The sequence below is a fragment of the Anser anser genome (genome assembly GCF_964211835.1).
Source record: "Anser anser genome assembly, chromosome: Z".
Classification (NCBI taxonomy): Eukaryota; Metazoa; Chordata; class Aves; order Anseriformes; family Anatidae; genus Anser; species Anser anser.
This window is the reverse complement of record NC_139723.1, coordinates 50,153,419-50,180,596: the sequence shown is the minus strand read 5'-3', so window position 1 is coordinate 50,180,596 and position 27,178 is coordinate 50,153,419. Positions and strand designations below refer to the sequence as shown.

The window sequence follows — 27,178 nt, the reverse complement described above, 5'->3', positions numbered from 1 at the left end:
AAGGAAGAAGTAAAAATTGGCTTCTGACATCAGAAGTTCTTCTAACTACTAGCTTCCTTCTGTGGTGTTATTTGTTTGACAGTTGCTTATTAAAGAACATTGAAACAGTCTTAGATTTAGGGTATATAGATATATTTAGGGATATAGGGATGTTTGGGATTTTGTGCACTGTATTACTTAAAATTTTTGATCTATATCACAGAGAAATTTTAATACTACAAACTTGTAGAGAAATTTATACATAAGTTATAGAAAGAGTGTAAGTTCTCTGAGACCAGAGATAAACTCTAAAAGAAACATGAATGCAGACTTTTTTTAGCTTCCAACTTCCTATTAAAACTATCAAACTTCCATTAAGAAATCAAGTAAAACAAGGCAACAAAAGAAAGGAAAGAAGAAGGAAAAATAGTCAAAGGTGTATACTTTAAAATTTTGTTGCAATTTTGATTTGATGACTTGGCACTGCTGTGCAAAATAACATTTTTCAGTCTCATTTTTTTTCTTGCAAAATGACATCAGTACCTCAGGGCAGTTTTAAAGGACGCTGAGGATGATGTATTCTGGTTGACAATGAACACAGCTAGTTGATACATCAGGAAGGACTGGCCATCAAGTCAATGAGAATGTATTTTTAGATTCATACAAATTAAGCTTTTCTTCTTTCCCTCAGAATCCTTTTCTCTTCCCCATGCAGTGCACTTGGATGTACCAGGCATGTGTACCCTTACAGTTTCACATGACAACAGATCCAGAAGATACACTCTGATGTTCACCTACCATTCTGATGCCGTTCTCAAAAGCCTGACGTGCTAGAGAAGCAGGTCCATCCACAGTCTTACCATCGTCATCAGGCCCCCAGCTGGCACTGTAGATGTGGATGTGCTGGGGATTAAGGCTCAGAGACTTTGCTTCTACCATGTCTGTCACATCTCCATCCAGCATCCGTACACCTTCAGGATGAAAGATACAACAAACAGGACAACCAAACTCAATTTTTTTTTACTTTTTTTTTTTTTCCCCCCAGAGAGAACTGTTGTGTAGGTTATTGGAATGAACGACCATAAGGATTTCTAGTGTGGAAAAAAAATCTCTTTGGATATTTGTTTCTCCAATGAAAAAAAATATTTCCATATGAAAAATACAGAAAGGAAATAGTATTACAGTCTTTCTTTGAGTTTTAAAAGCTATCTACTTAGTTTATCCACTGTACAACTTTCGAACTTTAACATCAAATTTTTATGCTGAAAACTTCTTTTAAAAGAACTTGAACAGTGAAATGTTTGTGTGTTTCACTTAAGGTACAGTATATGATTTTCTTTCTCCTTTTATATAGCAGTGAAACTGCAGCATTCAATTTGAGACTTTTACAGTCCTGCGTATGCTAACAGGCATAAAAATAGGATCTCTGTTGACAGGTAAACATGGAAATGAATATTCCTTCATTTTATGAGACTGCAAAGAAAACACTGGAAAGAAAGCTCATGTGTACAGATACATAAGTATACACAGGAGCAAGGTGACTTCAGGAAGTCATTATCAAATATCCAGTGTGCCACATTATTCAACCTGAAACTACGATATTGTGAACATCCTCCTCTATGAAGAAGCTTTTGTATGGTACTGTCTGAAATTTTTGTGCTAAAAAAATCTATTCACATGTATTTTGACAAGACAATGTTCCAGCCCCTTCTAAAGTGAATGGTATCATGATATTTTAAGATTAGTAGAATAAGTAAGGCTTAAAACTGGTAACTAAAGAAACTTTTGACTATGATTTTGACTGAGGTTAAGCTCTGACTGAGAAAACCACCATAACCAGTCTTACCCTAAATAAGGAAGAGCACCTTCATACAGTTAGTGTGACATTTGATGAAAGAGATATTAAATATTACACCATAATGAGCATATAACTGTAAAGAGTAATGATCACTTCCACAATTAACTAGTTTGAAGCTTTTTCCCCTTTAAAAGACAACTGCTATTTTAAAGCCATATTTACATATTTTAATGACAGACACATTCTACTTTGGTCATGAGTTCAGACTGCAGTAACTTGAGTGTTTATCAAGACCTTAGCTTTCAATTAACAAAAGGTATAGGGGCTGCTTTGTTGATAGAGGGTCTTTTTTTTCTTTTTCTTTTTTTTATCTCTCTCACTCTAATTGACTCAAAAACGAAAAGTGATCATATTTCTAAGTTCACACAAAAGCTGCCCATGTTTTGTGAGATAATAAACTTGTCCAAACAGTGATCTCACTATGAACTTTACTTTATAAAAAAGCCATTAAAACAACTTTGGGAATCTCAGGTTTTATTTTTCTTCCTCAGCTTAATCTCAGAAAATTAATGATGGGTGGAAGCTATGTTCTCATTTCTTTCAAGCACATTAAAATATACTTCATTCTAAATAAAGACAATAAAAGGTACACCACATTTGAAATAAGGAAGATAAGACTTCCCTTTATGTTTCTGTGTCTATGTAGCAAGCCCAAATCATACAGCATTCACTTGGTGAACAGTAACTCCTAATGCTGCCATGGCATTTGAAATAATTCATACTAGTTTTCTTACGTGATGGCGAAGTGGTCAAAAAAGCTATATAGACAAGGTCGTGCCTTAGGTCTTGCTCTGTTCTGCCAACAACTGACAGACATGTTTCAAGTGTAACTTTGATCAATGGGTGGCTCATTAGCTATTAAAAAAAATACTTTCTCTCTCTCTCCCCTTCATTTCTCCTCCTCCTCCTCCTCCTCCTCCTCCTCCTCCTCCTCCTCCTCCTCCTCCTCCTCCTCCTCCTTCTTCTTCTTTTCCTTCTCCTTCTTCTTCTTCTTCTTCTTCCCCCGCCCCCCCCCAAATATCTGGAGGAGTTAATTTTGCCAATCATAGAACCTTCAAACTGCTTTTGGCATGTGGTGATAGCGCAACAAAAGCTGTCCAGAAGGCAATTAACAGACTGTGTTTCCAGACTGTTCCACCTAAGACTTTAGAGCTCTGTAAACTTTTTCCATTATTTGCAGTAAGTGCCAAAATGTAAGTGGCATTTTAGTCAGAACAAACTTTCAGCAAATCGCAGGAAACATGCAAAACTGAGCTGAAAGAAAGTTTTCTTCTAAAATGTTTGTTTTTAATCAGAATCTGACTTAAGCTTAAAGAAACAGCTGAACTAATTCCTAGTCAGCTGAAGACAATCTACATCTGTTGTGCTGTAACTCAGTGTAACTGTTTTCCCGTCAGGATTCCAGCCCAGCCAAGTAACTAAGCACCCAAATCCCTGCAGATGCTTTGCAACTTCCACAACCAGTCTGCAGCAATAACAACAGGCTAACCATCCCTTCCTATGAAAAGCCTCACGGGCTCTGTAGGTGGTAATTTGTTATATGTGAATATTACGGAGGGTCACACATTAAAAATCTACCGCCTTTGTGCATTGGTTTGTCTTTTAATGAAAGGGGCCTGTGGCTGAGCTAAGCACAAACTACAGGCACATTGCATAATTTTTTTACAAGAAACATCCCACAACCTATAAAAGAACTGAAGGTCCAAATTGTATTTTTTTCTCAGATTTTTGTATCTGCGGATTAAGTCCCCACTCATACCATTTTAAGAGAAGGTTTGGACTTTTAAAGGATCTTCTTTTTGACATCCTTTGTGGTCAGAGATTCTTAAGTGTGTGGAAATGAATCAAGGAGTGCAAATACATTTAGAAGAAAAGTGACCATTACTGGTGGATAACTTGTTAATGACTTTCCATCACAGAGGTCATTAATTGGATTTGCTCAGCTGCCAGTATTTGATGGAATATTGATGGAAAGGATTTATTTTTCCTTTGCTTTATTTCCTTGCTGTCTTTTATGTCTCCAGAGATGCAGCAACTCCCATTTTGATTTGAGGTAAAGAATACTCATCTTGGCAGAACAAATTCAACATCACCACTGGCAGGTGTTACTTTGTGTAAGAAAAATGTAACTGCGTTACCTTGACTCTAATTTCTTCTCCAAAAAGGCCAAAGGAGGGTCTTCAAATCCATGAGAAATAAGTGAGCTGAACACTAGTTCAGCATAATATGATTAAACATTTTTACACTCCATCTGGCCTGTGGAGAGGGAACACAACTGCTGCATATTCACATGTGTAGCTTATGGCTTTTGTGAGGGAAGGAAGAGAGGCAGGCCAAATACAGGTCGGCAGCTAAACTCCTACATATAGGCACCTAGTGGAAGGGAAAACTCAACCTCCCTTCCCAACATGCTGAAACTCCCTCTGGCCTCTGATTTTCTGCAGATTGTCTGCTGAGGACTTATTTTCAAATGCCAATGATTTTTAAAGACAGTACACTACCACACTGCCACTCTAGTATTTTTTGTCTCTCTTTAAAGAATGATGTTCGTTCTCACTGTGGAGCGAGTGCTCCATAGAGTTATTGGGCTGAACAGAGAGAATAAAATTTTTACTCAAGTTAGAACAGTGAAATTTCTTGAAGTCTATTATATTCTTAGCACAAAATAAGTAAACACATTATGAAAAAGGCACTCAGTCTTTGCTCTTCACAGAAATTGTGTTCATACCATGTCCCTCTGAAACACTTTATACTATATTTAGAAAAACCTGTGATTCTGCTAATATGCCTGTTGTTGTTGTTGTTGTTGTTTTTCTAAAACATTGTTATTGGGCATTCCTAATGGTGAATAAATAATAGCCTATTAAGAAGCCACTATTAATAATGGAGAGTTTCCCAAGCACATGCCCAGGCTGTCGCAGGCTGTGTGAATATCCAACTCACAAGTTAAACTTTTACTCCAGAAGTCACCTTTTATTTTTATCATTTCACTAACTCTCCTCAGATGCTGGTTTGAATGCAGTAAATCTGTTCATAGCTGCTAGTACATGACTGAATGCCATGCCAACATGAGACAATCTGTTCATCTGCCACAAGCTCACTTGGCCAGTTCAAATTTTTTAAAGCCTTCTGACAGGGTAACTTCGTGCAGGAAGGCTACCTGTTCATCTGCATCATTCTAGCCATATGCTAGATCAGGTATTGTCTATGCTCTTGAAACCATCAGGAAAACAGAAAGGTGGCATTAGGTTTCCATTGTGTGCTTTGGTTAATCTGAAATGCAGTTATGATCACACTTGATTTGAATCAAACTTTTACCAATTCAGTGGAGAAGAGATACAGTATTATTAATTGTGGAAACAGCCCCAGCCCTGTCTGCTTGTATTTTTTAACTGTCCTCTACTGTATATTTAGGTAAACACATTTCTGTTTTCACACATGGGCTCTATTTTAGAACAGTAAATCAACAATTAATGAGTTTGAGCTGTAGGTCTTTGTACTGAAAGCCAATATACCAATATCATGTTTTCATCAAAAATACAGGATGCAACCTTACTTGAAGCTTTACAATCTGGCTCAGGCAGCCTACAGCCTAGAAGACATGTAGATGACATCTTGGCAGTCTTTTCCAGTTGCCAAAGGTGTTGACCAGCCATTGGTTTAAGAATTGATAGAATTGGAACCTCTTGGCTGAACAGAGCAAAAAAGCATTACCCGATTTCACACTTTAGGCAATAATCTGACTGGTCACAGGGATCAAAAGAAGATTCTCTCCAACCACAGCCAAACAACACAACAAAGTTTTAAGTTTTCACATTGTTTTCTTTGAGAGCAACATGCAGATATGTGTACTTCTGATTTGTCAAAGCTCATTACTTGGAGCTCTCGATCTGCAAGAAAACCCAGATGTCAAAGTTCTAGGTTTTGTGTTTTCATGGAAGGTCTCACTTCCTATGTTCCTGTGTGTATTGAGGGGCAGTGTTCCCAGGAGCACTGGAGAAGTGTCACCACAGACAAACTCCTTCAGTACTGGTCTTTAACTACCACCCTAAAACTGAGATTTCCTTGTTAACACAGCTAAGTTTGTTACCCATACAAATCTCCTTCTCTTGTTGAGAAAGGTCTGTATGTGGCATTTAGCACAAATGGCTCTTCGGTTACTTTTTTTTTTTTGTTTGTTTGTGGTGGGAGATTGTTTCACATACCTCCAATCTTGGCATTAAAGGCGATTCCCACTGTGCAGTGTGAGTTGTTTGCAGTGGCTGCCACTTCTCCAGCACAACGGGTTCCATGCCTAGAGTCAGACAAACATTTTTTCAAGTAAGCACAGACTGTTGGGATTTACAGGCATTGGCTTTGCTCATCCTCAGGTGCTAAAAGTGCAACTATCCACAATGTCCTGCACTATTTAATGACCCATAGTAATTTATACTCACATTACAATATTCCTCTGAATGCATTCTAACATTATTATTACGATCATCTTAACCTGCTCTAGGCAGGGTTTCTAGCTATTGGAAATGCACACACTTTTGTAGCAAATTTGTAATTTTTGCAAATTTTGTAACACAATTTGTAGCAAAGACATAAAAAGATGATACATAATCCCCTGTAACAGAAGGAAGTCTTGGACACCAATTCTTAATTTTGAACCAATACTTAGGTTATAGACAGAATTTTTGTCCTGCATTCTCCCACAATCTCCTCATGTTGCTAGCATGTATATTACTATACACCGTCCAGTGAGCACCCTCAGCAGCCACAGCATGTGCCACACTTTTCCATGAAGATGAGACTGTTACAATGTCCATACAGCTCTTCACAGCCATGCCTAAGACATGTAAGTCAGGTATGCTCAAAGCTGCCATATAGGTATGTTCTGGTCATGTCTTGGTCTAATCCTGCTAGCCTGGTGTCTTCCCAGGACCTGAAAAACTGGCTAGCAGCGTAGTTATACATAAGATCTATGCCCTGTGCCTGGGAGTTGAGCTGAAGAGGTAGCATCTTAACAAGCAGCTGAAGGTGAATGCAAAACCTCTGGTGGTTGCTTAAACCCCTCCTCACTGTGCAAGGCTAGAGTGGGATGTCTTGCCTAACCTTGATCCATGCTCTCTGCAGTATGAGAGGTGGTCATTCATATGGCCGCTATGGTAGGAAAGCTGTCCCTGCTTTTTGGGGTTTTTGCCTGCAATATAGAATTCACAGGGTGATTTCCATGAGTAAGTTTTCCCTCATCCTTGTGCAATTAACCATCTCCATTGCATAAATGTGACACAACCAACACAGAACAGACAGGGAACTTTAGATTGTTGCTGTGGAGAGAAGATAAAGAGTTTCAGACCGGACAGGAAAAGAGATGGGAAGTTTATGAGATGAAGACAGATAACGCGGCTTGGGTAGCCACAAAGTAAGAAGTTTAAAAAGTCAATGCAAAAAATAGATAACAACATGGCTAGCACTTCAGAGGAGGCAAAGTGAGGTCAGTTGTGTACACAGGCACTCTTCTGCTAGTGGTGGTTGACAGACTGCTTACATAGACATCTGGAGAACATGGGTGTTTTTGAGCTAAGGTTGACGCCCACGTTACAGACAAGAATCACAGTTGCTTTCTCTTGGTACAGCTTGTTTTCAATAGAGTCATTCCTTATTTTCATATTATTAGTGTAACTTTTTCCCCTTAACCTTTCGAGACATTTAGATGAGAAACACTATGACAACTTGTTTGGAATGGCTTAATGTAAACCAAGAACAACAACCAATAGACATGACTAGGAATTAAAGAGAGGAAACAAAAAAAAAGAAGCAATAGAAGTGATCAGCTCTAACCTGTTAGAATTTCAAACAAGACAGTTCAATTTAATTCAACTTATCAGGTAAGTTATATATATATATATTCTATGAAGAAAGTGTAATCTTAGTTACAAAACCTAAGTGACAAGTTGCATGTTGATGAATCCTAATGCTGGATTAAGGTTTCACAACTCTACGTATATCTTCTCAAATCTCTTCCTATTAATCTATTCACAATTCATCATCTTGTTGCCAAACTCGATCAGAGGTTTCTTTTAAGACTTAATTTGAAGTTTACTTTTCATAAGAAGCCTAATTTTCAAGCCTGATTTTCAGAAGAAAGCTGGTCTAACTGAAATTGATACAGCAATTCTTGTAGATAACTAGCAATAGGACTAGAGGGAATGGCCTCAAGTTGTGCCAGAGGAGGTTTAGGTTAGAAATTGGAAGACATTTCTGCTCAGAAAGAGTGGTCAGGCATTGGAACGTGTTGCCCAGGAAGTGGTGGAGTCACTGTCCCTGGGGGTGTTTAAGGAATAGTTGGATGTGGTACTCAGAGACGTGGTTTAGTGGGCAATATTGACGGTAGGGGGACCAGATGACCTTGGAGGTCTTTTCCAACCTTAATGATTCTATGATTCTATTATTGAATTATTTTCAAAAATCTGAAGTCAATTTGGGAATCACAGATAAAAGTGAGTTTTAAAAAGATCCTTTTTTATTTTCAAGTATTTTCAAATAACATTCAAGTAGTGTTTCAAATATTTTTCAAACAATGTATTTGAAGCAGCATCCACCTAAAATGAATTCCTATTTAAAGGAAAATGTTGGTCTTAAGAGTTACCTTCAAGACACATGATTCCCAAACTTCCTCGTCCTGCTTTATGACTTTGTTAGGTCTCACAGGTAAGCTTAGAAGTGTTACAACTCAGACATCAAAGCAGAGATTGTTTTAATCACTCACATCACTCTGGTGCATATGTTTTATTAACAAATCACAGCCTGCCTGATGAAATGCACATGGCTGAGATGCTACTTCCCAGAGAGAGGCTGTGTAGGCAAGAAACCCCTCCTGGCTACCAAGCTTGGGAAAAGCATGAAAGGGAAGTTATGGGAGGAAGGTTTTTCAGCTGAGAAAGGGGACAGGTAAAGCCTACACCTGAAGGAGGGAGGCTGCCTGAAAAAGAATGGAAGAAACAGCTTGAGTTTCTCTGTGGTTCACAGAAGAGTACACGGATACCTGCTGCTTTGTTAATCATATCCACAGAGCACCAACAAAAGTTTAAATTTCCACCGGATCACCAAAAAGACCCTGTTCACTCCAGGGCCAGTTAATGTTTATAGATGGAAACAGAGGGCATGTGTGGTAGGTGTGGAGGGAGCAGAGCATAACTGCCCCTTCAGCAACCCACAGTACCATGGGATTAACTGCGATGTGAAACCATACCACAAATTCCATCCGAAGTGGAAATGGCCGCAGCGGTAGGCATACTGCTAACTTCTGTAAGAAGTAGCCAAGGCTTTAAGAGTGGCATGGAGGTATGATGACATATACTTATTGAATTAAAGAACAGTATGAAATCTCATGTAAATTTCTGGTAGAATAAAGCATATTCCAGAGAGAACTGTGTCTTTGGACAAATATGCAAGTTAAATTAACTTTGCTGAATATTTCACTCTTCTTCACGCATTGGAAAATCCTTCTTTTTATCATATCTTTAGTACAGTAATGGTAAAAAATTATTTTGTAAGCAGATTTTTCTGTTAGACCCTTGCTTCTCTGCCAAGATTATTGCTAATTGCATTCCACATTTATAAGGGAAATGACAAAATTAAACGTTGTTTTATTCATTTCAAGGTCATGTGTATAAAATTGCATGTCTCACAATCCGCTTCCCACTGTGTGAATTAATCATATATGCAACTCAATTTATTTTAATGTTATCTTTTATGTGTCCTTTAAGTAATATTTCAATTATGCTGTGAAATGAAAGACTTTCTAAAAATCTGCATATAATAAATTAGGTTCTTTTTGCATTGCTTTTAGCTTTCTCTGTCCTAGGTTTTGCTTGAGGTCTACACTTTGGCATAGACCCTCAAATCTGCAATTAAAATTAGAAAAGCATTCTCATTAATCACTACAATAATTTGTTAGTTAGATAAACAATTATGATGAAACTTATCCTTAAAATTGATTAGGTCTGCTTTTAAGCTATGAGAACTTCTACTGAGAATGAAATCCCCAAAATTTCAAATTAAAGACAGGTTATGGGGTAGCATGTTACAGGACTTAATCACTAACTAGATGTGAAACACTTAAGGTGCTTTCAAGCTAGCATTTTTTATGAATGTGTATATTTCAAAACACGGCAATCTCCTATCTTTGTGGGATGTCTGCATCACACACAACTTCTTTAAAAAGTTGATGCAGTCATAGAAGAAAGCATGACTACTCTTCTACAAAGGCCTATCTCAATAAACTTTAAGGGTTGATGCTTCTTTTCACTGGTTCCCTTGACAGCTTATGTTGGAAGGAAATAAGTTCCCAGGCTATTAAACCACACTTTGAAGAGACACTCAGCTGAAAGGTTTTGTACTTGTCCTTTGTGTTAATGTCAGTGTGATGTAGTATCACAGAATAGAAACATGAAAGAATGCTTGGTTATGAGACATTCTGCCCATCTACAATGGGGTCTTCTACCTAGAGTATGTAAGAAAAGGAATGGAAAGAAGAAGAGCTTTCTTTTGTTTGTTTCATAAGGAGAGACATGAAAAATTGCTATTCAGACAAGATTTGGGCTCAAGAGGCCATCAGGTAAAAGACAGAAGATGTCACAGATGTTGTCTTCAAAAAAAAAACACAACACCTGTAGTTAGATGCTTATAAAATTGGCTAACACTTCCTACCATAAAACCTATTCCTTATATTATTCTGATTAGGTTTACATGCTTTAGATAATTCTTCCATTCAGGCAACTATGTAAAACTTTTTCAAAAATGTATTTATTTTCACTTTTGTCTGTGATAGACAAGACACAAAGAACAAAGGAAATATATAAGCAATTCAGATTGATTTTCATCTCTTTTTATAAAGGGGAAATTTGTCAGTCTGTCACTAAAAACAAGTCAGTAACATGTCAAAGACCTGTGCAAGAAGACCTTAGTAAAGATGAATTCTCTACCTTATGATGCCCTCACTATTACAGGGAGAACTTGAAATAAATTGTCAAAGAGGTACGCTTCTATGAATAGATGTATGTCACTTTTTTATGCTGCATGCATGAATAGTGCTAGAGCACCGGTAGAGTAAAGGATCTTTTGATGGCTCTCTAAGAACAGGATAAGCAAAAGAAATGTAATAGCTACACACGATAGTGTTACACAATGTGACTTTTTTTCAGCACCAGATTTTCTCTGAGACAGGAACAGGTCAATATTTCAGGCAAGGGATGAAAAGAGAACAGGTGCATGTTCTGTGATTAACTATCACTCCCCATCTCACCAACATATTATTTAAACATAAGACATCTATCTTTCAGTTATCAGTCTTGATTTGCCTTTCAAAAGAGGAGGAAGGTGTAAGGCACCAGGAACATCTTTAAGATAAAAGTTGATTAACAGCTTGCCTTTGAAAGTTTACACTAGGCAAATATTCAGAGTTAGTGAAGACAGCTAACGGTAATTTGAAAATCCCTTTCCACATAAATTGGCTCTGCATTTCAGAGTCTCCATCTCTGACAGCTATTCACTGAACTCCACAAACACTCTGACCATGAATATATTTGCCTTATTTTATTCTTCTGGAGTTCACCAAGTATTTCAGAACACAAAAAGCTCAGGGGACTAGAGGGTTTAAAGCCCTTCTGCTTTTCATGACGCTAACATTACAGTCCAACCCACTTCAACCTGTCACCACTGAGTCTTTTCAGAATGGGAACTTATGGAAAAAAGAGTTTCAGAGAATTTCAATGCAAGCCCATCACAAATATCCCTGGACATACCAGTAATTTACTGAAGTTTTCTAAGAGATATTTCTAAGAGCACAGGAATGAGTTTGTAAAGAAATAATAAAATAAAATAAAATAAAATAAATAAAATAAAATAAAATAAAATAAAATAAAATAAAATAAAATAAAATAAAATAAAATAAAATAAAATAATAAAATAAACAAACAGTGGTTTGTTTGTTTCTATCGGGGGAATGTTGACAGAAAACTGCATGTCCTTTGCAAGTTCTGTGCGGCACATACTGTGAATGGATATCAAATAATTGTAAAATGTTAGAATAGATAGTCTAACAGTTTAGACAATGTAATGTACATTTTAATGTGATGTGCTTGAACAGTTGCTCCTTTATTTTTGATAAAACAGCTTCCTTTCTCAGCATAATTACATACTAACCATATTACCTATGCGTGGAATCCCAAGGGTGGAACATGTAATGTGAACTAAACACCAACCATTAACTAGTCAGAGATCTTCTCTTCTAGTTAACAAAATTCTAAACTTTACATGGAATATATTTTAAAAGAAATGGAAAATTACAGGATTAAATTAACTTTATGGGTGCAGCTTTATCTAAATCTGAAGTTTTTATCCAGTGAAGTTCTGATCATATTACTTTAGTGAGGTATTGCTGCCATAAACTTGAAAAACTAATTTACACATGGTAAAATGGACTGAAAATTGTAATTACCATGAAGTGTCAATATGAACTACATAGTTGCCACTATTTCCAGCTCTAACTGCAGGTAATCTATAACTTTCTGAAATCTAACTGTCTATAGTTACGTTTGCATGACTGACAACTGAATTCAAACCTCTGTGGAGAGAGAAGAATGGAATTTCAGGTAGCCACTGTTACGGGTAAGAAAATGTAGAAATTGATATTTATTTATTTTTAAATATTTCTTAGTTGAAGTTTCAAGTGCTTCCAAAGGCCTCTCTTACATTGGAATATATCTGTAAATGAGAATATGTGATATCTGAGACACCGCAATGTATTTTAACAACAATCGTCAGAAACGCATTGTATCAGAAATGAATTTTACTGCAGTCTGGAGTAATGTCTTATGTAATGCAGAAGAAATCCTAGGTTGGGATGTTGTTCTGGGAATATCTAAAAAAGAGATATAAAGGTATTTACAGAAGTTAAAAGTATGGACATAGAAAACCCAATCTTTAAAACACAATCTGCTACAACTGAAAAATAGTAAGAATAAAGCTATTTCATGAAGGGGATATATTTGGATATTAACAGTGGAGCAAGAAATGAAAGAGTAAATGTGAAAAACAAGTTACAGACATCTTCAATGTGAGATATCAGGAGAAATGCCAAAGACTTGGGTGTTACATCGCACAGACAGGATCCTGTTTGTGAGCATCAAGCACGGTGTTGTAATGTGGTTACAGCACAGGACTGGAAGCTGGCTTGAGTCAGGGTCCCAAGGCTAACGACTTTTTGCATGAGTATGGGAAGTTACTTAAAGAGTAACTTGAAAATAACTTATCTATTTCTCACAAATAAATCAATGATGACAGCATTAAAACAAACCCATGGAACACTTTGCATCTCAGACACTCACATCTTAAATTTAACAGCAGTGATCCTGCCCTGCTACTCTCTCTACATTTGTTTTCTATTAGCAGCAGACAGCTAATTTGTCGTAAGTGTGAAGTTCTGATGTAAGCCCAGCAAAGGACTGTTGTTCTACAACATTAATTACCATTTTACAGTTTGTTTATGTGACTGGGCAGATGAATCTGAATGTATAAAACAAATATGTTTTTTTTTCTTTTTTTTTTTTTCTCTAGTAAAGACAAAACAAACAAACAAAATCAGTAACTTATGTATTTAGCGCAGTGTGTAGTTTTACATATTAAAAAATTTATATACATATTTACTGATGTCTGATGTTTTAACCCAGGGTAAACACAGGGTATTGGAAAGTGAAAATGAATAAGAAAGCTCAAAAGCCACCAAAGAGAAAAACCTTTTCAGACAATTTTTATTATTATTATTATTTTATTTTTCATACAGACTTACATATTACTGTACAGTAACTTTCTTGAGAAAGGGAACCCAATTCTTTTCTCATTCATTGAAGCAAATCACAAGTATAAACAGTGCACTTTAGTTACTGTGCACAGGAATTAAACCTCTTTAGCAGCAACATCAAAGCCAATACTCTCTTGGAAGAGCATATTGCTGCATAGCTATACCTCACCAAAAGGACAATTTCATTTGCTTTTGAAACAGAAGAATATGAGGCTGTTTAAACTTCAAGGCTCCCCTGATGCATAAGCAAAATGATCATTTTTTCACCTAATTCAAGCTGTTTGAGGTGTTGTAGGAAGAATGTTAAGTCACAAAACAAGTAGGATGTGCTCCAAGCAATTTTGGCAATCATTTTAAGCATCTCAGGTTAGTCTGTCCCTTTTGTACTCAGCCCAAACAATAAAGTAGCATACACAATTAGGAAGAACTGCTTATCTGCTTATACTGTCTCCATCCTTAATCTGAGGTGAAACAGTTTCATCACTTCACTCAGGATGTGTGGAAAAGAGGACAAATGAAAGCCCAAATGCAAATCTCTTACATATGGAACATGGCTAACAAAAACAGCATTGGAACTACCATATTATACAACTCAATGAGGGAAGGAGATGTACAAAGTCAGTCATATATTTTTACACAATAAAAACTCTTGTAATCATGTTGTGAAAATGATTATACATTTTAGCCAATTCTTTAAAAAAATTAGCTAATTCTTTAAACTTGGATTTACTGTTTCAATATAATGGTAAACTGTCTCTCCCCTGTCTGCAACAGTGTCAGTGAACAGAATAGATTATTAACAAATTTCTAGAGCTTAAACTCTGTACCTTTCCAGTAACCTGTGCTTTTACAAATGGTTAGGTAACACTGTACTCTTGTATAAATAAAGGAATCTTTGAAACTTCACTAAAAGTACAGAACAGAATAAGCCACACTCACAGTGCCATATCCTTCATGGTTCAGATGCTATCCTCCTCATAGATATTAATATTGCCAGCAGATGACAGCAGTAAATAACCTACATAGGGCCATTCATTGTTTCAGATATCTCTTGCTGAAGTCCACTTTGTCTCCACAAAGTAGAAATACCCTTGTTTATTTGGGAAGAAGGGGAGAAGAAAGAATGAGTGTAGGTCTGCGGCTGCCTCTCTGTGACTTTCTGTGTGAGGCTGGACAAGGCTGGCACACACCTTAGGTAATCTATTAAGGAGCAGTTGATAGCAGCTCCTACATATGTATCTCATTTTTCAGTTCAGTTTCAGCACACAGATAATGCAAGCTTATCTGTAAGCTTATCATCCAATGAGCTGGGAGATAAAAACTTCTTTCTTGGAAAACTGCTGTTATCTAGCCCATTGTTTACCAAGAAATTACCTGCTTTAGCATCACTTCTGTGCTGAGAAAACTTACTTTTGATCCTCTGCTATCTGAACTCAAGCACTCTGAGTATATGCACAACTACGGAGCACTGTTTCTCTCTTGCCTCAGCTGTTGCCAAAAGTATAAACTATAATGTCCTATGATTTGAGAAATTATGAAATGTGCTTGAAGTGTTAAGTTTTGGGCATGTTATGCTCTCATACCAATGTGACTCTGATCCTGAAGACTGACCTATTAGATGCTTGACAGGAGTAATTGCTGGAAAGCAGAGGGTGGGGACACAGGAAAAACACGGGCCAGATGACCTTCATTTCTCCTTTATCTACACCAAACTGTCTCTCAAAGAAGCACTTGTGAGATGCTGCTGAACCCCTGAGGTTACTAGGAGAGAGTAATACCTGGAGAATGATAGAACTACCTGTGGAAATGATCATACAATAAATCCTAAACATGGAAACTGTAGCAGAAACAATGTCTCTAACAGTTCATACTCCAATGCCACAACCAATGCAATGCCCTCTGATGTTTTAATTATGCTTTAGTCAAGTTTAAGTCTGCAAAATGATGCTTCCTCACATCAAAGAAATGCTGGTGGGATATTTACACATCCCAGCTGAGTAGAAAATAACCTCAGCAGGTGCCCCTGAGGCACCCTCTCTTTTTCTTTTCACTTCTTATCTCTGTGCAGAAGAGTTTTAAATGTTTGAAAAAAAAATGTGACGCAGAGATAATCTTGTAATTTCCAAAGTCAATGCACTACACAGATGTGACAATTGAAAATACAAAAATACCCAACCAATTAAACAAACAAACAAAATCAGAAACATCCTTTTGTCTTCATAAAAGGTGACTGAAAATAAATGTGTCTCAACAGGAAACATCAAAAAAATCACTAGATATATTTTTAGATGTTGTTAGCAGATGTGTTGCTTCATCAATACCAATTTTACTTTAAAATTGCACTGATTTAACTGGAACGATGTAAAATTAAACATGATTTAACAAACAAGTAAAAACTTTTGCAGACAGATTATTACAGCATTTTAAAAATGTTTTATATCATCTTAATTAACCCTTGTTAATTACAAGAATCAAATATTTCAACCTAGAATAAATATATTTAACAGATGAGACTTCAAAACAAGTCTTTATACTATTTTTTTTCATGCAACTATATGAATAATGAGCATAGTTTAAGGTTTTGTTAGTGTTTTTGGAGCCTAGAATTAATCCTAATTTAGGAACAAGGCCTCAGATTGCAAAGGAAGTTAGTGTCATTCCCAATATTACTTTACACAAATCAGAAACTCTTGGTATGCTTTATGAATGCTCCTATTAACTTAACTTAAGCTGCAGGTTTATTTACTAAGTTTCATTAATGAACTGCTACCAATACTTCTGGGTATTTGGCTATGTAAATTTGATGATATTATTATTATTATTATTTTTAAAGCTTCAGAGTAAGAACTGGAATACTGATACAATGAGTATTTTTGGCTAGGCAGTGCATTTGCTATTCCTAGGAAAATCCACCCATATTTATCTAAGATACTAGCCTTAAAAAACATGGTCATAGACACAACGAGTAAAGCTTGCTAGAAATTCTCTGCTGAAACTTCCAAACATACCACCTAGAGTGAACATGCTTGTCCTTGAGAAGGATACCTGTGTACTAGATATACTATGCTATCTATACAGTAGGTACAAAGAAGAGCTTTGGATGAGAAGAATGCAGGTGAAGCCATCTGTCATCTATTTTTTGAGCTTAAGAAAAAAGGTGATTAACTAAAAACTGCAAATGTGCTTCCCAGCTGCTTACATTTCAGCAACTTAGCATAAAGCCTGCAGTCTTACAATTGCAGTCTTACACACTGTTTGATATAAGAAAATACTACTATTCTCATTCTACTGAAGAAGTACCAAGATGTTAAAAGATTATATCTTGCAAATATGAAACTAGAAAGAATACCTCTACTAGAACAGCTGCAGCTTAATAATGATGATTTTCAGAATAACAAAGCACTGTAAACAAAGCACTTTACAAAGCCAGGAATAAAAATTCAGACTATATTTTTTTCAGCATTCCTGCATAACCCAGCAATCTGTGTGTAAGGTACAGAGAAGGAGGAATGTGTTGCTCCAAACAAATGCACAGTAGAAATCTGCCCTGTAAATTAAAAGACTGTACATTGCAACTGAATGGTGCATAAAGAAACAAAGATGAATTTAAAGTGATTGAATTCATCTGGTTGTGTTTTTCATTGGTTTGATCTTATAGCTGGAAAGCTGATTTCTAAGATTTTCAGGGGATTGTCAGCAGATTTGGTCATAAGTTTTCTAAGAGTGTTGTCCAAACACTTCTTGAACTCCGGCAGGCTCAGCGCATTGACCACTGCCCTGGGGAGCCTGTTCCAGTGTCCAACCACCCTCTCGGTAAAGAACCTGCAAGTCTTGCACAAGTTTGAGGTTGCCTGGGAGCTTATCGTTCCTGCAGTCACGGTCCTCCAACCCAGGGCCCATCACTGGAGTTGAAGACAGATGCAAAGAAGTAATTTTTAAACATCTGCTTTGTCTATGTCCCTATGTTTGTGAGGTGACCATCCTCATCAAGTAAAGGAGCAATGTTATCTCTGTTCCTGCGTTTGCTGTTAACATATTTAGTAAAGCCCTTTTTATTGTCCCCCACAGTACTGTCCAGCTTCAACTCTTATTTAGGCTTGGCTGCACAATTTTTTTCCCCTACAATGGCAAACACAATCTCTGTAGGCTTCCCACGTCACCCAACCTCACTTCCACTGGCCATATTCTTTCTCTCTCTGCCTAGCTCTAGAAGATCCCTGCTCAGCCAAGCCAACCTTCTGCCCCACCTGCTTGACCTCGGACATTTTGGAACCGCCTGTTCCTGTGCTCTTAAGAGATGGCACTTAAAAATTGACATGCACTGATGGAACCCAATGCCTTCAAAAGCAATTTCCCAGGGGACCTTACTACCCAGTTCTCTGAGTGGTCTGAAGTCTGCTGTTCCCAAATTCAGGGCTGAAGTTTTGGTGGCACTTTTCCTCCTGTCACCAAGGATTTTAAACTTGACTACTTCAAGGTCACTATGACCAATATGGCCACCAATCACTACTTCACCTCCTCTCTGTTCACAACCAGCAGATCTAGGAGGGTACCTGTCCTAATTGGCTCCCTTAGTACTTGTACCAAGAAGTCATCATCAAGGTGTTTTAGGAATCTCCTGGATCTGTTTGTAATCAGCTGCGTGGTACTCCCAGTTCATGTCTGGCAAGTTGAAGGCACTCATAAGGACAAGGACAGCTGATCTACAGGTATCTCTTAGCTCCTTAAAGAACATTTCATCGGTGTTGTCATCCTGGCCGTTCGGTCTATAGCAGACTCCCACAACAACATCCACTTTATTTGCTTGTCCCTTAATCCTGACCCGGAAGCTCTCAACCGTGTCACTGCAACAGCTAACTGCAAGCTCCATACAGCTGAGACCCTCCATTACATACAGAACCACCTTTCCTGTCCCCCTGCTTTGCCTTCCCTGCCTATCCTTTCTGACATCCGTTAAAACACACCAGTCACAGGACTCTTTCCATCAGGTTATCAGGTTTCCATCATTATGCTCATGATATCATAGCTCTGGGACTGAGCCAAGTCTTCTAGCTTGAAGTGTCATAGCATATCTGACCTCTGCAGATATCAGAAATTTCTGTCAAGTGTATCTGCTGTTGCTATATGCAATGCCTGAAGTGATATAAGTTAAGAAGTAAATATATTTTTCCATCTTTTTTTCCAGTTGTTTTCCACCTGCATTAGCCCACACTTCTTCCAGTCATTTCCACTGCTTCAGGTGTCACCTACATGGTGCCTTCAGGGGCTGAGAGATCAGCCCAGCAATGGTGGAATCAGCAGCTCCACGACAGCTCTGTGTGTGGGTACTCCTCTGGAGTGTGAGTCCCTTATACATGAACACATCTTCATAAGCAGTGAGTAAACTCATCACAAATCTTGTTGTCAGCTTCACCATGAAGTCAGGCCCACAGAGATAATGATTCAGATGTCTGTGACCATAACAGATCCATCCAAAGCTATTAAAATTACTCCTGATTCTAGTACATTAATTAAGGTTCAAGTATTAACAGTAATATCCTGATAAAAAGACTTCAATGAACATCACTTTCATGGCATGAAAACTTGTCACTTTTTATAAATCATATCACGGTATTTTGATCATTTTGCAGTAGACACTGGTTTTTCATTGGTGTTGCTTTTTTTTCCCCCCCTTAATTTTTAAAAAAAATATCATGTGTGCTCTCAAAATTACATGTGGACAGGTGTATGTGGAAGAAATGACTATAGGAGAGAGGTAAAAAGGGACTCATGAATAAATTTTTGTGCTTGTTAGGCAGGTTACTTGTTACTTCTAAAGCAGAACATTCTGTTATTTTCTAAGCCTCAATTTAATTTTTTAAATCCTGTTTGGGTAGAACAAAATGTACAGGTAAAAGTAAAAAAAATACCTTTTATTAGAAACCTGAGTGGTGGGTTGACTATGGCAGGCAGCTAAGCCCTCATCTGGTCCCTTGCTAACTCCCCCGCATTGGGCTGAGGGAGAGAAATGAAAGGGCAAAAGCAGGAAAACTTGTGAGTTGAAATAAAGATAAATTCATAAATAAAGAGGGGAAAAAAAAAAAAGTGATGCAAAGGCAGTCATTCACCACCTCCCACCTGCAGACCAGTGCTCAGCCAGTCTCTGAGCAACAGCTACTTTGGAAAAACACACCTGCCCCACCAAGTTTTACTGCTGAACATGATATTATATGTCACAGTTCAGCCCTTTGGTCAATTGGTCCCCCTGCAAGCCTCTTCCACACTCCAGCTTCCTTGCTCAAGGTGGCACAGTAAGAAACAAAAACCTTGATGCTGCCCAGGCACTGCTCAGAAGTAGCTAAAACATGGTTAGTTACCAACACTGTTTTGATCACAGATCTACAGCACAACAGCATAGTAGCTGCTATGGAGAAAAATAACTGTCCCGTCCAGACCCAGTACAACCTGGTATAACTAGGAAAAATAAGCCAAACTAAACCTTTTTTTCAGGACTGCCAACATTCCTGGGCTGCCATGGCTAAAACAACGTAACACTAATGCCTTTGCTCTTTATCACCTTAAATTTGGGGCTGCGAGCCTTCTCTGTACATTCTGTACTTAGTTATTTTATCTTCTGTTCCACATCTTCTGTTCCACAAGCTTTTGTATGACACTGTATTATAAGGCACTGTTTATCCTGATTCATGGTTTTCATCCTCTTGAGACCCCACCTAGAGTACTGTGTTCAGCTCTGGGGCCCCCGGCACAAGAAGGACATGGTCCTGCTGGAGTGTGTCCAGAAAGGGCCACAAGCACGATCAGAGAGTGGAGCTCCATTCCTATGAAGAAAGGCTGAGAGAGTTGGGGTTGTTCAGTCTGGAGATGATTAGGCTTTAGGGAGACCTTATAGCAGCCTTTCAGTACTTACGGAGGGCCTACAGGAAAGATGGGGAGGGACTCTTTGTCAAGGAGTATAGTGACAGGACAAGGTATAATGGTTTTAAACTAAAAGAGGGGAGATTTAGATTAGATATGAGGAAGAAATTCTTCACTGAAAGGGTGGTGAGGCACTGGAACAGGTTGCCCAGAGAAGCTGCAAATGTCCCATCCCTGGACGTGTTCAAGGCAAGGTTTGATGGGGCTTTGAGCAATGCAGTCTAGTGGAAGATGTTCCAACCTAAACCATTCTATGATTCTATGATACAAACTGACAGAGATATGTAGCAGCTGGAAATATCTTGGGTACTAGACCTATCTCCTTTTACCTAAAAGCCTCCACATTAAAGCCCTATCATTTCTGGTTAATGAAAAAACAAATAACAGGAAAAAAAAATCTAAAATATGCAGCATCAGTTCTACTGAAATCACATACAAACAGAAATTGCAAAAATCTGATGGATACAAGAATGCAGATCTGAAGTTTCAGTTTAGGCATGCTTTGCAGCACAAGCAGTCCCTTGAGCCAATGAATAGCAGTCTGGGGCAATGCTTTTGGGGAAAAAGGATATTTATTGTTTCATGCAAGGAAGCTATTGACAGATATTCATGTTTTCACAAAGGAACAATACAGTGATGTGCAGGCAGGACATGGACAGCTCTTTACCCATTTTGCATACTCCATTTGTAATTGTGGAAGACTGCTTTTGCAGTGCGACAACAGTTTGAAGAAGTTAATATTTTATAACTCTAGTTCTCCACTAAATTCCAGCTTAGAAATATAATTCCCACTTATTTTGAATTCTGACTGCAATTTCAATTACATATGCACTGTGCTTAATACTACATTCCATTTGATGATGTTGTGCTCTGAATGGACAACACCTTTCTCCCATTTCTCTTTAGAGTTGTCTATATTTGCAATTGTCAAAAATTTGTTTAATTCAAACCCAATTTTTTTTTTTTTTTTTTAAGTGAGACCCTCTGATTCAGCAGGAGCAAGGTTTGCTCCTAACTGGAAAACAGGGTTTAGAGTAATAAGGCTAATTCTCACACATTCACTAGGGTGGGAAACAAGTTAGTGGCTGTTCGTCTCATGTTTATACAACATTAAAAATAGTGCAAGGAAGCAAGTCTGGGCTGAAAAGAAATGTAAAACATACCTTCTCATTATCTTCTCTGTGGTACTTTGACCTCTATCCACCAGACATGCCATCCCACGTGCTAGAGAAGTAAACAGGCCATGGCCTGTACCTCAGTTTAATAAAATCAGAGATTTGATGAAGCTTTAGCACTTTATAGCAATACAAATAATTTTCAAAGCATGTTAACTTCTTTAGTATGGATCTCAGCAGCACAATCTGCATTTATGATGGATACCAATTTCTTTACTTCTGCATCTGAAATTCTCTACCTTGATTGCCTTCCTTCGGGAAAAAACAGTATCTCGCCTTCAAGAGATCTATCTCACTTTGCTTGAAGTGTCAAACATAGTAATGTGACTGTGTATCTTTAAGAAAAATTACAAAATCACAGTAATGTAAAACAAAGCTAGAAATAAAAAACCTGCCTACAGCAATAAACCTACACAGATGCATACTTTTTCATTTGCAATAAAAAGCTACATCTGAAAGTTTTATCCTGAAAATGTCTTACAAAAACATCTATTAAATCCATTAAGACATTTGCTTATAGCATAACTTTGCAGAGCTCATCTTTTAAAAGCATGTTATTTAGAAAAAAAAGCTTGAGTTAAAAAGCTTTTGACACTGGATTCAAAATTGCTTTATCAAACTTGTAATTAGAGGTTTGCTTTTAATGCCACAAGTATTAAAAGGGGAATCAATCCAATATTTTGTCTTTGTACATGCTGGCTGAGAAGTCTCAATGAACCACGTTTTGCACTGCTCCTGACTGAGCTGACTATTGTGAATTTAGCTGGCAAAACCAATTACCTTACACACAATACAGATTCACTCCAACTTTCTCTAATAACTACAATGTGAGAAGGGGACTACATAAAGAAATGTGGTTTTGCTCTCAAATTCTGCTTGGTTGTAGACCTCTAATGTACAAATGCATGCAACCTGAAACTTTTAGTGATTTTAGTGAATCAAAACTTGTCTACCGGACTCTCTCCTCCAAAGTTCAAAACCTCAAAATATAGACACACACTTGGAGGAAATACCAACTCCAGGAAAAAGACCTTCTGTAAAACAAACCAAAACATAACACAACAAAAAATTCCATTTCTAACTCTTTGTAAAATTCAGAAAAGAGAGCATCAGAAATACAATAAATATGAAAGCTTATATCCTTCCTATTGTTGACTTTGAAATGAAATGGAAGATCTGACTCGTTGCTATCAATTATTTACATACAAGAAGTAGAAGGAATTGCATAATGATTCAGAATGTCATTTTATTTGTGAGCTCATGGTCTGGTACTTCAATAATTAGAAACAGGAAAAAGGCTTTCCTGTAGAGTCGTGGTTGAACATTTGAGATCATGAGAGTCTTACACATTCTGAAAAGGAACAGCACTGCTCTTCAAACACCAGTTATGTGATGAGAAATACCGCTCAGCAACCTATACCAAGGTAATGAAAAAGGATGAATATTTTCTTCTGTGAACAGTTGGAATTCCCATTGAACTTTGATTTTTGTTAAAAAACCTGGTTTAGATTAAAAGAAAAACGGGAATTCATTTATACAACATTTTTCGTTTAAGGAAAGTAAATTTTCTCCAGAAAGTTTTCAGATGTGCGTCAAGTTTCTCCGTCCTCATCTGAGGAAAACAAAGGATGCATGAGGATTACTTCTCAGGTATGGCCATCTAAATGACAGGACTGTTCATTTGGTAACAGCATACAGGGACTCCAAACAACAGTTAAAACAGGAAGGGAAGAAAAATGTGCTCCAAATGAATCTGTAAAGTAAGCCTACTTCAGCACAGAGTGATTCTGCAAGCTGAGTGTTAAGACAATGTTTACCTCACTTATTCCTACAATAACTACACTGGGACCTTTAACAACGGCAACTGGCAAGCAACACAGATCTAATATCTCATGATCTTCATGCTGCATGATGCCCCTAGGCATTTGGTTGGGTCACTAGATCATAATTAACTTGGAGGCTAGCTTATGAATCACAACCACTTCTCCTTGTAAAATTTGTCAAATCTCACTATAAGCTGACACGGATTGAACTCTGCTTCATCATTAACATCTGCTAAAATTGGAGTGCAATAGTATCTTGGTCATAAGGATAGAGAGTTTAAAACCAAAACATGATGTAGCAGGACTGCAAGCTCTGACTGTAGCTTCTATACCATCAGCCTCTGTATTAATTCGCTTCACAAATGAATACTTCACCAATTCATGGGAAAAAGAAATCCAAAATCTGCACTTTCCTGAAAATCCTGACTGATATCTATTAAATAAGCAGTGACAGTGCATGTTTAGATACTAGATACCTGACACTTAGTCATTGGTACTTGAAACTCCCACCAAGATTTCCTGCCCCAGCTGGACGCACAGAAGTTTATGGGGCCCAATGGGATTCCTCCCAGAGCTGGCTGATGTCATCGTGGAACCTCCCTCAATTATTTTTCAATGGTCTTGGGAATCTGGGGAGGTCCCAGTTGCCTGGAAGCTGGCAAATGTTCCAATTTTCAAGAAGAGCAAGAAAGAAGACCCTGGTATTTAAAGGTCTGTCAGTCTCACTTCAACGCCTGGTAAAATTATGGAGAAAATTATTCTGGGAGCTACTGAAAAACACCTGAAGTACAATGGAATCATTGGTCATAGCCAACACAGGTTCACGAGGGGAAGGTCCTGCTTAATGAACTTAATTTCTTTTTATGACAAGGTCATCCAGCCTAGTTGACCACGGGAAGGGAGCTGATGTAATCTTTCTGGATTTCAGCAAAGTGTATGATACTGTTTCTCACAGTATCCTTCTGGACAAAATATGCATCATACAGCTAGACAAATGCATAATATGATGGCTATGAAAAATTGGCTGATGGGTTGTCCTCAAAGGGTTAGAGTTAATGGGGATACATCAGGCTGATTGCCACTCACTAGTGAAGTTCTGCAGGGCTCCATTTTGGGGCCAGTTGTCTTCACTGTGAGACTTAGCTCCCAGCCAACCTCAAACTTGTGCAAGACTTGCAGGTTCTTCACCGAGAGGGTGGTCAGGCACCGTGACAAGTTTCCCAGGACAGTGGTCACAGCATCGAGCCTGTGGGCCTTCAAGAGGTGTTTGGACAACACCTTCAGACATGGTTTGATTTTTGGGTAGACCTGTGTGGAGCCAGAAGCTGGACTTGATGGTCCTTGTAGGTCTCTTCCTACTCGGGATATTCTACGATTCTGCGATTCTGTGAACAGTACCACATTACCATGTGGTAATACTCTAAATCACCTCTTTTTTGAGGAAGGTTTATCTCTTATCAGTGATGCTTTGCTGTAATTGGACAGAAGACATTCTGTCAGATGATACTACCATGAATTCTTTGGGTTTTAAGCCTCTAGAGGCTGCATGAGAAAGTCAAGTTGAAGAATCACAGTACACAAAAACAGCAGACTGGAGTTTCTCTCTGAAATCTTCAGCCCTATCGTGAGATGATGCATTGTTCCAAATTATCCAGAGTTCAGCCTCTTTGCACACCGTAAACACCAGGTTTTCCAGGCCTTGCCTGTAGGTGTGAACCTTGGTATCTGCAGTTCAGTGCTTGAAAGACTTGAGCAGGCAGAAGCGAAAAAAAAAACAGCAACTAGTCTAAGTCTTTGCTGAAGTCTTTTCTGTTGTTGTGACTAGTCATTCGACAGCAGCCTTTTTTTTTTTTTTTTTTCACACAAAAGATAGAGCACAAGGCTGTGCAGCAGTGCTTCTCAGTACCACTTAGTCTCCCCTCTTTCCCCATGTTTTGACTTCAACACATGGTACAGCCGGTGCAAAACAATAGCAACAGCTGCATACTGGCAATCAAAGTGTATAAACTGTACAGACAGGTACCCCCACTTGTTAGCACCCTTTTCTATTACACTGCTATGATGGGAACCTTTTCTGAGATGATCTTTCCAACCAACAGTGAGAGACGTCAGGCTCCCCATGTTTGACTGTGCTCTTCAGACACCTGCTCTGACGAGTGTCACAGCAATCAATGAAGCTTTTTACTTCTACTTTATTGACCATCCAGGGGACAACAGAAGCTGATCTGCCTGTCTAATATCTAGTGTCCTTTCTGATTAAATTATTTAGGATGTACTACAGGTCTTTCACATAAGCAGCTGGTATAAACTATCAGCTTGTCACTGCTGGAATAAAATTAAGCCTTTGGCATTTTATTGAGCAACTACATTCATTGATGTGACTGAGAGAAGAAAGTAGTAATGAATTGGAATGGATGTATTGGTCTGCCACTGAAAAACAATGTCAATATGCTGGATCAAGCAGGACTGAAACTCATTAACTTTTTTGCTATTGTGAAGTAAGATGTAAAGCTGTCTGCATACTGCAAAGTTTAGAGAATAGTACATCAAGTAAATCAAGGAGTAGCTTGTGTTTCTTATAATTTTTGAACAGCAAAAATTGCTATCTCCCAGTGTCTTACACTCATCAAAAAATCATTGAGAAGGTTATTTAAACATGTTATTTATGTAATGGACTCCACTGCTGAAAAATGCTGAAGAGGCATTCAAAAGACTGACTCAGTGTATCCAGAACAGAAATGACAGCTTACTTTTACTCTTTCTTACCTAAGTTTAATACAAACTGCATCAAAGCCAACTGGTATTATTTACTGGAGTTTTTTAAAAAGTCCTGTTTTAGAAAGTACCCATTAGTAGAGCAAGACCTAAGCTCTAAAATATCAGCATGAGAAATTTCTCATGAAAAACAATTTTTTTTTTTTTATTATTTTTTTGGTCAAAATAACAAAGCATTTTAATGCTATGAAGATTTCTGTTTTCTTTCTGTAGCTGCACAGTGGGCATTCTACAATTCCAGTGAGCCCATCTGCTTTCTGTTCAAGGACCTGTGACTAGCAATGTGCAGTGTTTTTTTTTAACATAGGTGTTTAAAGGTAATGGTGGGATAACAGAAAAAGAATTAAGCAGCAGTACTCAGCAGTAAACCAAAACAAGATGCTTTGCATAGCAGGAATGACTTCATCCACAGCTGACTGCTGTCTCTAGCCTCTGAGCAAAAGGAAGTTCTAGTATAGGCCTGTACCATTTACAAGCTTCATGATTTGCTGCCAATTTGTAGAAACCAAAGTAAACTTCTGGCAGTACTCCTACATACCATAGTAGTTAAAGAAACTATCGTCCCACCCTGATTTTGACTACAAGCCTTGAAAGATTAATCTAATGTTTCTTTCTAGCCTCCTATTCTCTTTAGCTAATAGAAGATTTAACTTAAAACTTAAAAAAAAAAAAAAACATTTTGGAAAGTGCCACTCTGGTTATCAACAGTCTCTTCATAAAGCCTCAGTTATTTTTTTCTCATTCCATTTTCCTCACTAACAAGCCTTGGCAACAGAAAGCATTCACTACTAATTAAAAGTGAAAA

The 27,178-nt window shown here is 37.8% G+C and overlaps 1 protein-coding gene across 1 annotated transcript in view; it reads right to left on the bottom strand.

The window, feature by feature from the left end:
- PCSK5 (proprotein convertase subtilisin/kexin type 5) overlaps positions 1-27,178 on the bottom strand; it is a gene marked incomplete at its 5' end in the record, with an annotated part of 197,611 nt that overhangs the window by 90,345 nt on the left and 80,088 nt on the right. The window contains 2 exons of the mRNA XM_083817086.1: positions 778-950; positions 6,043-6,131. Of these exons, the coding sequence (XP_083673212.1) occupies positions 778-950; positions 6,043-6,131 (262 nt within the window). The remainder of the gene's footprint in view (positions 1-777; positions 951-6,042; positions 6,132-27,178) is intronic.